This window comes from Eretmochelys imbricata, chromosome 3 (genome assembly GCF_965152235.1).
Source record: "Eretmochelys imbricata isolate rEreImb1 chromosome 3, rEreImb1.hap1, whole genome shotgun sequence".
Taxonomy (NCBI): Eukaryota; Metazoa; Chordata; order Testudines; family Cheloniidae; genus Eretmochelys; species Eretmochelys imbricata.
Window position 1 is genome coordinate 77718330 of NC_135574.1, and position 14057 is coordinate 77732386.

Genomic DNA, 14057 nt, shown 5'->3' on the forward strand with positions numbered 1-14057 from the left:
TCTAAATGTCCTTTAAGCAATATGGCTGTGTTCTTACCTCCACTGTTTCTGCATTCACATCTATCTAATTATTGACTTGATTTTGCTCCCTTTGCTGGTCAAGACCTTGAGTTACATGGTGGGAATTAAAGAAAGGAAAAGCATAAAGTTGTTGTTAATGAAAAAAATTAACACTCTAATTAACAGTACTTTAAACCATGCAACATGGATGCTGCTCCTACTTAATGTACATGAATTATCTTAGTGAAGGAGTCTGGAACAAATCTCCTAGGATGCCTCACAAGAAAAATAAACTTCTGAAGATAAACAGTTACCATTTCTAACTTCCATAAAGAAATAGAAAATAGACAATTGTTGAGGTGTGTGTTATGGTGCCCTCTTTGGTGCACGGAAAACTGCCATGTTAGACAATTAAATCACAACAAATTCAAGATAATCTGTCTTTGAAGGCAGCCAAAATGGCTTCTAGCTGAGCAGGGAGGCAATGGACAGAGACTGCAAGGAACTGTGGATCTTGGGCTATCTGAGCTGTTCCTTTAGTTCATTTGACCTCTATTTACCAAGGTGCACAGAACATCAATTGGTCAGAACCATGCTATTTGTTCATGTGACCTCTGGCACAAATATATGTTGTCTGAGGCACATTGTATCTTTTTATCTATAACAGGCTATGATGTATTACTATTTGTGTTTCAAGTGTTATGCTAGTGAACAAAATTCATAATTTACAAATGTCATTCAATATGATGCCAGCAGTTTTTAAGGAAAAGTCCACTGAGATTTTCAGCTGCATATTGCTTTTTATTAAGATTGGCTTTTTTAGGTACACACACATTCTATAGATGCAGTTTTCTAAAATATTTCTTTCTAGGAAAATGTTTCATCACACAAAAGATTATGGAGGTGCAGAGCAAATATGATGTGGATCTAACACACATGTAATATTGGGAGTCATCAGATAATCATTGTCAGCCTTCAAGACCTCTGAAAGCAAAATCAGGTCAAATTACATAATATTAAATTCTCCTTAAAAAAGCTAGCAAGTTGGGATTGGATGTATGCAGCTTAGTGAGCTCTGTATATAAAAAGATTTCTCACCATTTCATTTTCAGTAACAGGACACTGACATCTTGATTTTCAAATTTTCCAGTGATGGAAAATCTACTTCACTCCTTTGTAAATTATTCCAGAGGGTTGATTACAATTACTTTAAAATGCACGCCTTATTTCCAGTCTGAATTTTTCTTCAACCTCCAGCCATTGCATTTCATTATACCTTTGTCTGCTAGATTAAAGAGCCTATTATCAAATGTTTGTTCCCTATGTAGAGACTTATAGACTGTGATCAAGTTGCCCCATGACTTTCTCTTGGTTAAGCTAAATAGATAGACTCAAGGAGCTCAGTCCCTAAGAGGTAGATTTCCCAATTATTTAACCATCCTGTGGCTCTTCTCTGAATCTTCTCCAATTTATCAGCATCCTTCTTGAATTGCAGACACCAGAATTGGACACAGTATTCCAACAGCACTTGCAGCAGTGCCAAATACAGAGATAATATAACCTCTTTATTCCTACTTGAGATTCCCCTGTTTATGCCTCCAAGAATTGCATTAGCCCTTTTGGCCACAGGATCACAGTTGGAGCTCATGTTCAGCTGTTTTATCCCAACAACCCCCAAATCTTTTTCAGAGTCACTGCTTCCCAGGATAGTATCCTCCATCCTGTAAGTATGGCCTACATTCTTTGTTCCTAGATGTATACGTTTACATTTAGTTGTATTAAAACATATTGTCTGATGGTGCTCAGCTTACCAAACAATTCAGTTCACTCTGTGTGAGTGACCTCTCCTCTTCATTATTTACAACTCCCCCAGTTTGTGCATCATATGAAAACTTCATTATTGAAGATTTTGTGTTCTACCATGTCATTAATAAATGTTAAATAGCATAGGGCCAAGTGTCATGCTGTCTGGAATGGCTCACAACTGTGAGAGCCTACCTATCAGAAAACAGGACAGACAGCCCAAACTGGTGATGTGTTCTATAATTAGATTTCACCAAGCCAGTACCAAATGTGAACTCCTGGATCACTATACCAGTCTTACCATGGAGTCACAAACCCCTTGATGCCAAGTGTACCTTGCTGTCAAGAGAATTGGACTTTGGGTTAAAGATCACTTAGTCTAAAAATCACACCACATCCGGTTACCCTGTCCCAAAAGACCAGTTACCCTAAATCAACTGGTACCCTAGATCTTACACCAAAGACCACTGCTGATAGTCAATTCTATAGTAAACTAACTAAAGGTTTATTAGGTAAGACAAGGAAGTGAGAGTTATTGAGAGTTTAAAGCAAGTAAAATATATGACAAGTGGGTCAGAGTCTATACTTCCAAATGGTAGCAGAGATGTAATAATCTGCCGATATCCCAAAAGTGTCTCAGGGCTGCCCAGAATAACTCTGGGGATCTCCATATTCTCAGGCAGTTATTCTCTGTCCTATTAGAATCCAACAGTCCAGAGATGAAGCATCTTTCCTGGAATCCATACAAGTTGACAGTATCACTACCCACATGGGCTCTTCCTTTGATGGAGAGTGAGGAATTCATTTAGAGTCTTTGACCTCTGATCATCACACACAATTACCACTTGCTTTGAAATTAGCACTTTTCTGTTTGAGTTCTTCCTTTGCATTCCATAAGGCTTCTTTCTTGATTTGATGGGCTGTTTAGTTACAGGGATATACACATTGTAAATGTTTGCTACGCCATTATAAGAGGATACAGATGCGTAAAAACAATGCATGTAACGTCCCATTAATTTTCATGATGTTTAAATGCCAAATACACTCTAATACATTTAATAATTACTTTGATCTATACTAATAAACAAGTGAATTGATCTGGGGCTTTGGCATGAGCTAGCACCTGGTCTGCCAGCATCACACCAAGAACTGATCCCTATGGGATCCAATGAGTAACATACTCACTTCATGATGATTCTCAGTATATAGTTACATTTTGAAACATGCCAGTTAGCCAATTTTTAATCCATTTCATTTGTTCCACATGAGTTTTTTATCATTCTAATTTTTTAATCAAAATGTGCAGTAGCATGTTAAATGCCATACAGGAATCTCAGTATCATCAACACTAACACCTTGATCAACTGGACTTACAATCTTAACAAGGAAAGATACCAAGTTAGTTTCACAGGATGTATCTTCCATAAATCTATGTTGATTGGCATTAATTATATTACTCTAATTTAATTCTTTATTAATCTAGTCCTGTATTATCCACTCTGTTATTTTACCTAGGATCAAGATCAGATTGATAGGCCTATAATTGCTAGTCATCTCATTTATACTTTTAAAATATTAGCACAACATTAGCTTTCTTCTAGTCTTCTGAATCTTCCACAGTGTGAGAAGAGTTATTGAAAAGCAACATTAGATATCCAGCAAGCTCCTTTGGCCAGCTCTTTAAAAACTCTTGGATGCAATTTTTCTTTCTTTGCTGATTTAAAAAATTTCTAAATTTAGTAGCTGCTGTTTGATATCCTCCTGTCTTACTACTGGAATGAGAAGTGCTTCATATTCATATAATATGTCTAAATCATCTGTTTTTTCCCAAATGTAGAACAGATATATTAACTGAACTCTTCTGCCTTTTCTGCATGTACTGCTGAGCTTTTCCATACATCTTGAGATAATATTTTAAGAAATCAGGCAAATAAAGAGGTTTCAGGCATTTCTGACCCTCCCAAAAGTACACAGCTTCCATAACTGAAGTGATCTGGTTATTAATTGCCATCAGCTTACCAAAGGCAAAGCATTTTTCTTTTTACCTAGAGAATCAATTTTCCAAGGCTACACATTCTTACATAGTTCTCTGAGCTGTACTTAGTTAAAATTGGATTGCTTTTCTAACCACATAGTGCTCTGTGAACAGTGTACAACATTTTCTCAGACCCGAGGGTGTCATATTTATAGAGATGGTTGATAAATGTTTTAAAAAAATGTTTTTCATCAAAAAATGCCAGTTCATTGAAACTGAAACCGTTTTTGTGACCATTTTTTGACTCTCAATTTTTTTTTAAAAAAGAGTTTTGAAATTGTCAGAATGTTTGGTTATGAATTAAAATAGTCTTGTTTTCTGCCTCAACGTTTTGTTTAGAAATATAAGCTAAGTATAGTACAAAAAAGAAAAGAAAGAAAAAAGAAAAGAGAGAAAGAAATGGTCAAACTCAAAATAAAATCTTTCAAAATTATCAACATGAAATGTTCTGATTGACCCAAACAGAAATATTTTTCAGCTTTTCAGTTTATGAAAATTTTCAAGATTTTGACTTTAGTCCTGATTCGGGATAGACAGTTTTTGTTTGTTTGTTTGGTTTTTTTTGATACTTCAAACTTGAATGGAACAGGAAAATTGTTTCCTACCCAGCTCTAGTAATTACATTTTTTACAATTTTTTAGACATGAGAATGAAAAACACAAAATAATTCCAATATCCTTTCCACTGAAATATTCAAGACCCTTAAATTATTACATGCTTTTCAGTTTGCTTGGATTTTGCATAATATCATTGTCTTGCACTCCACACAATTCATACAAAATTCCAGAAAAAGTTTGACTTCATTCTGACTCTTGAAATACCATAATAGCCCTTACATTATAAAGCTTATATGAAATATCTCACTGAAGCTAATGGAGTTTTGGAACTTGGGAGGTAGCGTGCACATTGTTCTGTACATAGTAGGAAATGCAGTTTGCCTACTAAAACAAGCTATGAAAAAGAGCCAGTGAGTATACGCAGTGAGTATACGCAGTGATCTGTTTCCAGATTTAACAAATTCCAACATAAAAATTCATATTTTTAATTAAGAAATACAAAAACTCTTGAACCACTTGCCAAATTTAATGTTAAAAACCAAAGTGCTGATCCATAACAAAAAATCTAACTCATGAGTAGCTCTTACTAATGTGAGGAGCCAATGGAATGACTTGTGTGGGTCCAGCTTTTGCCAGATCAGGCCCTACATTTATTTCTTTAAGTAGAAATGTGTGAAATAGCGTCATAACATGACAATTTGGAGAAAACAAATATTGATCTTTTTAATACAAAAGATGACCAAAAAAAACCTTCCACATAACATACTTTTTGAACATGTTTTGTTCTAACTACAACAAACCCCTCTCTCTCTCTCATACCCTTGTATCTGGGCAAAAATCATATGTGCAAAAGTTTCATCTTTATGCAAATTAAATGGATCAATTATGGGACTCCTCAAAAATGGTGTTTATAGCGAAAATGCTGACAGACTCTTATTAAAGCTGCCAAGTGCCAGTAGAATGAGGTGCCTTTAACCCCAGTGAATGCTGATGTAGAGGTTTAGTACTGTATGAATTTTATAAAGTTACCCAGGAGAGTTATTTTATTATTCATTGAGTCTTGTGTCTGGTGCAGTAATTGCATCTGGTGCAATTTTTCTTGCCTTACTTTGTGGTTATTTTTTATTCTGTCTAAAATGGGGAAAGGTTCTAAAACAGGAGAAAAGCTTGAGCTCATGTATTTAACCTATTCTGTGTCAAAAGGAAACTGGAGGTTGGTAATAGAAAATTCTTGATGTGGTATTTCTTTTCCCTCCCAGCATTACATGTAATGAAAGCTACATTTATTCTGCATATAAAACATAACAAGAAGTTGAGCATAGTAGTAGATATTAGTTTCCTACCAAATAAATTACTAATGATCTACCAATTGTTTTAAAATGTTGACTGGCTTCTGTATACCACTTAATACAATAAACATCTACCTAAATCTTCAGTCACATCTTAACCTTACAATTAAATATCAGCTGAAGGTTTGCAGGAATTAAAATTCAGTTTCCATGGACTTAATTTTTTTAAATTTATTTTTTTGTTAATGTTTTCATGGGCTTTCTGCAGTCTCATAAATAGCAAAATATATATCTTGATGCAGCGGACCAGAATATACTGTTACTGATTTGTGTTTTGAAAGGTTTTCTACATGCTTATTTAAAAAAAATATTGCAAAAGCAGTTAACATCCCCACTTATACAAAAATTATAGCATGCAATACTTAACACTCTTGAATCATAGAATCATAGAATCATAGAATATCAGGGTTGGAAGGGACCCCTGAAGGTCATCTAGTCCAACCCCCTGCTCAAAGCAGGACCAATTCCCAGTTAAATCATCCCAGCCAGGGCTTTGTCAAGCCTGACCTTAAAAACCTCTAAGGAAGGAGATTCTACCACCTCCCTAGGTAACGCATTCCAGTGTTTCACCACCCTCCTAGTGAAAAAGTTTTTCCTAATATCCAATCTAAACCTCCCCCACTGCAACTTGAGACCATTACTCCTCGTTCTGTCATCTGCTACCATTGAGAACAGTCTAGAGCCATCCTCTTTGGAACCCCCTTTCAGGTAGTTGAAAGCAGCTATCAAATCCCCCCTCATTCTTCTCTTCTGCAGGCTAAACAATCCCAGCTCCCTCAGCCTCTCCTCATAAGTCATGTGTTCTAGACCCCTAATCATTTTTGTTGCCCTTCGCTGGACTCTCTCCAATTTATCCACATCCTTCTTGTAGTGTGGGGCCCAAAACTGGACACAGTACTCCAGATGAGGCCTCACCAATGTCGAATAGAGGGGAACGATCACGTCCCTCGATCTGCTCGCTATGCCCCTACTTATACATCCCAAAATGCCATTGGCCTTCTTGGCAACTTGACATTCTGAATTAAAACTATTAATTTTTCAGTCGCCAAATAACCACATTGTTAGATTGCTTTCATTTTAAGCAGTTTACAGGATTCTACCCAAGTAATATGTTAGACATTAATAAGCAATTCGGTAGAGAACACATTTCAGATTAGGTAGGGTGCGGCTGCACTGAAGATGTGGCTTCACTATTGGCTCATTTTTTTCACTTAAAAATGAGAGCGTTTTTGAGTAATCCAAGGTAAATTTTCCCTTGATAGAGGGGAGACAACAGGATTTTCTTTTTAAAGTCCACCTCTGTCTGTGTGTGGTAATATATTAACAACTTTATACAATGACTGAAGCTCCCTCTCTGTGTCTTCACTTACAGGAAGAGCCATATGTGATGTTCAAGAAGTCTGACAAACCTCTGTATGGGAATGATCGATTTGAGGGATATTGCATTGACCTCCTCAGGGAGCTAGCTACCATCCTTGGATTTACCTATGAAATTAGGCTGGTGGAGGATGGCAAATTTGGAGCCCAGGATGATACCAGTGGACAATGGAATGGAATGGTTCGTGAACTAATTGATCATGTAAGTTCCTTTTTGGAAGCTTGTCTGCTATCTTACTGAAATCTAAGTGAGGGCAACATTTAACAAGGTCCTGCAGGTTACTGATTGCTTTTTTTACATGGATAGATTGTTATAATAGTGTATGTTAATGCTAATGGTATGCTGAGATTTTCTAGGCTAACAAGTCACTCTACTTAAAACAACAACAACAAAACAAAAAAAACCCAAACCAAAACAAAAAAAACCCTTAAAGATGCTTTTTTCCAGTTTTTAAAATGTATCATTAAACATGAGCTATTTATTTTGCATCTCTGTTTTTGTCTTCCAAATGGAAAGAGCTTCATGCTTTCATGAATCATTTCCAAATCTAAATGTAGAATAGATAACATCCACAATGATTTCTTAGGAGCAATGTATTTCCCTTGTGAAAAGAAATATCATAGTCACTAACTTAATCATTCAGGAGCAATCAGCCCTTCTTTTCTGGCAGGAGATTTGATACTGTGTCCCAGAGGAATCCCTATATAACCTTTAAAATATGCAGTATTATCTCCCATTAACATACACTGAGCAGATCCCTGTCTTTTCTCCTTAAAACATCTGCTGTAAAGTCCAGGCAGTAAGACAGAAATATCAATGCACACTGAAGCAGCAGGGTAATTCAATCTGAGTCAAAACAGATATCATTACTGGCAATTGTTTGTAATTGAATAAGTCAGGCATCCCTTTTCTCTGGCCTTTAAAACTTTCTCAGTTGATGGTGCCAATTGAATTTGGTCTCTTGAAAATGGAGTTTAGTCTGTTTGCAAATTATGCAATTGTCTCTAGCTTCTTTGTGTTTGTTGATTTTGGTAAATTGCTCAATGTCCAGACATCTGATCAAAGCCACTTGAAATAAACCAAATAAACCTGTGCATGAATTTGATTTAATACAACCAAAAGATAGGAAGATTATTCTGTAGCTCCAGTCACACCTTTTCAGGCTGACACTGGGAAAAATGCATGGGTCTTCTGAAGCAAGAACAGACAGTTTTTGACCGACTTGAACCTATCCTGCCTGCCTCTGTTTGCCCAAAAGGTTCACAAGACAGTGAGAACATATGCCAGGATATTCAGATTTACTATAAGTATTACTTTAACACCCTTCTCTTAAATTATATTGTAATCCTGTTTTGAAGAGAACTACGTTAATGCAAAGTTTTTATCTTGTGCCTGCAGCATCCACACAGGGGAGGAACAGTGCAGCACGTCAATGCGCACTGCTATACACACTCCCATAGTCCGAACTGCAGGGCAGTGTAGACATGTCCTAAGACATGTCTGAAGAAATTCTGGCACTGAAATGAAAAGTTTAGAGCTGGGGCTGCTCCAGTCACTCCCTTCAGATGATATATCACAAACTCAATAACTGTTTTTACCCATGCGGCCTCAAGCTCATTCACTGGTTGGATCAATATTCCCCCTTCCTCCATGGAAAATTTTGACTTTTTAAGTTACAGAGCTTAAGGCCAGAAGGGACTACCAGATCATCCTGTATATACAGACCTCCTGTATATCGGGTAGGCCACCAATTACCACCCAGAACCTGCACACTAAACCCAACAGTTGAAATTAGATCAAGTATTACCGCCCACAGGAGACTAGATGATTATGTGCAACAGGCAGAGAATTGGAGGGACCGAGGTGCTCTGGTGCCCAAGAGCCCACAACGGCAGGGAAATGAGTAAGTGAGAAATACCCAGATAATCCTGGCATGTGCTGCACCCACATGCTGCAGAGGAAGATGAAAGCCTTTGCCAATCTGACCTGAGGGAACATTCCTTCGCAATCCCTCTTATGATGCTTAAGTTAGAGACTGAACATGTGAATAAGAACTAGACAGCCAAGCACCTGAGAGAAAGAATATTCGGTGCCACCTCAGAGCACTGGCCCTCCCTGTGCAGTGTCCCATCTCTAGCCGTGGCTATCCCTGAGGCTTCAAAAGAAGGGGAGAAAAAAATTAAAATCTTCCCAGAATATATTGGGTGAAAATAAAATCTGAGTGTGCAGGTAGCTGGCTAAAACCCTGAAGCATGAGCTTTTAGGAACATAAGACATGAACTAGAAATGAGCCTCCGGCTGCTGAACCCTGCCCATTATCATCACTCAGTTTCCTCTCATTGGGGACGGTTTATTACAACATAGTCTAAAGAGTCCATAACAAAAGACCCCAAACATAGACAATTTATTACCCCCTTAAAATCACACAATATCTATTCCCTTGATGTCCCGCATATTACACTCTGGCATCTTCCACCATGCCTGTGCTCTTCGTCAGTCATCTCTTGCCTTTTAACAGAGCAGCAACCCCACCCCGTCCAGCTGGAGGGCAATCCAGCTCTTCCCAGCAGAGACACCCACAGCCTTTCTGCTGGGAGTTCAGCAGGGGAGCCACTAGTCCTTTCCAGCCCTCTTGCTCCAGCTCTTCAGCATGGAGGTAAACCCGTTTGTTGCATCAGTCCTCTCCAGCTCTCAGCTTCACACTCCAGCTTAGAAGTCTGCAGGCAACTCCCTCTTGTGGTCCCTCACCTTCAGCTCTCTGCAGCCTTCTTGCTCTGGTTCTCTGGCTTGGGGAGGTCTAGCTGCTTCAGCCATACCCCAGAAACCATGTACAGCTTTTTTCAGGGACCTTCCACAGTCCCCCTGGTTTATGGCACCTCTCACCTGCCCTTTTCCTAACTGAGTCAGGCAGCTCTGATTCACCAGATATCTCGCCCTTCTAAGGCCTGGGTGCCCTCTTTGACACCCAGTTAGGAGGTAGATGATGAGTCACAGGTGCACTGGCTATGCTCCCTCATAAAGGACCAGTGTTACCCAGTGACAGGCACCCAAACTGCAACTCCCATGATGCACCACAACAGCATTCCTGAATCACTTTTGTTTTTAGTTTTTGGGTGATGTGGCTTTTTTGTTGTTTCATTAAAAAGTATTTTTTTTCCTGTAACAAGCAGTTATTTGTCGCAAAATAATTCATTTATTCAAAACCCCAATTTTCAGTCAAAAACCATTTTGATTGAATATTTTCAACCAGTCTAATTGCTTTCTCTATTTCTCTCTCAGCTTTTATGCCTATTCTTATCTTTCTATGTATGTTATTCTTTTCTCTATATTTAGCTGTATCCCTCTGTAGCTCTATTTTATATATCTATCTCTGTGAGTCTGTGTGTGTGTATGTGTAATTAGTAAGCAAATATTTTAGATATGAGAAGTTCCCCAGCTATTTAGTGTGGAGACATCAAGGTAGAAAATGATTATATATGATCATCTCCCTCTGCCACTTCAGCTTGAATCACTTTACAGTCATCCTTTTTACTTAGTTCCTCCATCTGTGTTTACAGCAGCCTGTTATTTTTTGTTTGTAACCATCCAGTGACCTCCCATCCAGATTATTTGTTTAGAGTGACACTCATAATGTGCTGAGTGATTTCCAGACATTCTGAGAATCCCCTCGGCAAAGGCACCTCACAGGCTAGGGATAATTTGTAGCATATAGGCCGCAACTTCATTAAATAAACAAGTATGTAAATAAATGAAGGAAACAAGTGAGCGTAATCTTTTCACTACAGAGTGGTTGAGGCTGTTTAACCTGAGCACGAGCCAATCTTTGTCTTGGCTGGTAGACCCAGAGATCAAAATGGCTATCCAGCAAGATGCACCATCCAGGCCAAGACATGCAGCTTGCACCAACCTATGCTCTACTCCAGTAGAAAGTGCTAGGGCTGGGAAAGATTCCAAACAGTCTCATTGGTGAGTCCTTTAGTCTCAGCTACATATGAATACCATAATTCTGGGAAATACACATCTATCATCCTAGCCCAAACACCCAAATAAATGTACCCTCCTGCAAAGACAGCATCTACCCAAACACTACAACATAATGCAGGGGAATGTGTGGAAACAAAAACATAATTCTAACTTGACTTGAACACGGAATAAAATAAATTTAACCAACATAACACCACCCATAATACATACAGCAATTACACACCAGTAAAGATAAGGACCAACTGCTCGCCCTAGGTCCTGCGTGTGGGTAGGCATATGGGAGGGAAAACTTTGTTGCAGCTGGAGGTGTGTGTGAATGTCCTTTTTGTCCTCCCACAGTTCATCCGAAGGAGTAGATTTGTAGGAGTAATCAGGTTGCCTCTCTCCTGCCCTATAAGTAGGCTCTTTAGAAGAACAGGAGAGACCTTGAGCACAGCCTGAGCCCGAAACAGCTTGTGATTGGTCTGGAGGGACAAGTAGCTTCTGGCATCCATTCAGGGATGCACCCCCAGCAAAATGAGCCCAGGGAGCTGCAGTCCTATGAATCTGTGTGTGAGCACAGGGTGAGAGTGGGGGCTAAAGAGTGGGGATGACTGAGCAGAATTGAAGAGGGGCCAGTCCCTGCCTCCAAGTGCTCACAGTCATATACAGAAACAGAGGTGGGGGAAGGAGAAAACAGAGTGGTCTTTTTTATAGATTCATTGTAGGCAGCATGGCAGAACTGTCTTTAAGAGGGACTTAAATATGGACAGCATAGGGAAACGTTCTGTTATTCGTGTCCGGGATATGTTAGTTTTCACACAACTGCTGCAGAGGAGCTTCCTGTCACACTGGCCGTCTTTGACATTTTGCAGGTGATTAGTAGCATGTTTTATATTTTGTAATGGTCAATATGTTTCTCCTGAATGATGGTACCTTTAGCAGTCAGACTCATTACTATCTAACTATCAAAGTGGTCCAAGTTCCATCAGTATGCTACTTTCATACCCTCTTTATTTTTAAAACACCATTTGTAGCATTCATCAGTTTTTATGATATATCTAATATCCAGCAAAGAACTGGGAATTGTCATAAATAAACACAATGAACAAGGTGTCCTGTTCGGACACTGAAGCAAACACTTGATTTTGTCTTACACAAAGTGGTTAAATAAACTGAGAAATAAACTGTTATTTCACTGAGGACATTGTGACTGGGTGTATGTTCTGAGTTGATCTCTAGTTGCCCTTTCTTAAACTCTCTGCTTAAAATATTCATTGCAACGCCAGGTAGGATAGGATGAAGCTAGCATTCGGAAGGTTATCTTACACAGTGTGGCTACAACCTCATTCCCTTCTCTAAGTAATCCAATTCTTCTGAACATAAATTGTGATTAGAAATGGGCCATTGTCCAACGAGACTAAGAGAGATACTAGATGTGTCTTCTTTAACAGTATGGGAGGTGCATGTTAAGGTGAATGTTGTATACTTTGAGAGCTACTTTTTACTAGTAAATTTAGAGATTTTATAACTTGTTGATCATCTACGCTTGAGATCAATAAAGAAGGAAAATAACTATGCTGACAGGTCTGTGTTAATTGGTTTAACTGAGCTATGGGATGCCATTACAAAGGAGGTTGTGTATTCATTGTTCATGGATTTTTAAGATATACTCACTTCAGTATATCATTTATATGGAAAAGATACTTCCTAACTTAAAATAAAAGATAAATAGTACAATATAAGGCCCAAACTTCCAAACTTTGTTGCCTAAACCTAGGTATCTAAATGTATATGTAGGCACTTCAAGTAAATATTTGGCCTGAGGTGCAAGCTCAGAGGTGTGCAGAATCAAAGGTATAAAAGCTTAGCACACCTGTGGAAATCATGTCACTTAATTAGATGTCTCAATATAGATTTAAGCTTATTAAAATCTGCGAGGGGGGAGCTCTCCTATTCATCTTGTGGACCTTTATAAAATGTGACATAGAGGACCACAGAGTACAAGATGTGCAGAGACTGGCAGGGGAAGTCCGTACCTTAGCCTGTGTGCATTTTCAGTTGGCTTTCTGGTGTTCCACTAAGCTATCTTCTCTCTTCTACCATGCGACACACTGGCTGTGCATGCACAGATGTGTGTCTGTAGTGTTTGGCCCATGTAGTGTAGGACAAAGGTTCCTAACCTGTAACCTTTGAATCTCATGGTGGTTCACAAAGAACTGGCAGGTTACAGGGTGGTGGACCTCCTTTGTTCTAGCAAATACATTACGCTGAAAGCTAAAAAAACATGAAATGATTCCTTCCCTAAGAGGGAAGTAATCTTAGGGAAGGAATCATTTCATGTTTTTTTAGCTTTCAGCGTAATGTATTTGCTAGAACAAAGGAGATCCACCACCCTGTGACCAGCATAATTGCAAATGCATAATTGCAAATGGGATGGAGGTGGTCCATAAGACAGTCCCTCTCTATTATCAAAAAGAAAAGGAGTACTTATGGCACCTTAGAGACTAACAAATTTATTTGAGCACAAGCTTTCGTGAGCTACAGCTCACTTCATTGGATGAAAACTTATGCTTAAATAAATTAGTTAGTCTCTAAGGTGCCACAAGTACTCCTTTTTCTTTTTGCGAATACAGACTAACACGGCTGCTACTCTGAAGTCTCTCTATTATGCGTTTTCCATTACAAAAAATGGACTTCTGCCTTGTACCTGAACAGTCTGATGCTTGCAGCTAGAGGAGTTAATCCTTTTGCACAAGTGTTAGATGTATATGATTTAAAGTCTGTTGAAGTCAGAGACAGTCTTTCCCTTGACTTAAATTGGTTTTGAATCAAGCTGTAAGTCTCGAAGATTTCTATTTCAAACCGTGCTGGTGATCTGTGGTGGGTTCGTTATATCTCCTTAGGTTGTGGGATAAATTGTATAGTATGATTATTAGAGAAATGGGATGTTTGTCTATCCTCTACTAATA

At 38.5% G+C, this 14057-nt stretch overlaps 1 protein-coding gene across 1 annotated transcript in view; it reads left to right on the forward strand.

The window, feature by feature from the left end:
• Positions 1–14057, forward strand: part of GRIK2 (glutamate ionotropic receptor kainate type subunit 2) — a 601587-nt gene that overhangs the window by 348991 nt on the left and 238539 nt on the right. The window contains exon 10 of the mRNA XM_077811691.1: positions 7117–7323. Within this exon, the coding sequence (XP_077667817.1) occupies positions 7117–7323 (207 nt within the window). The remainder of the gene's footprint in view (positions 1–7116; positions 7324–14057) is intronic.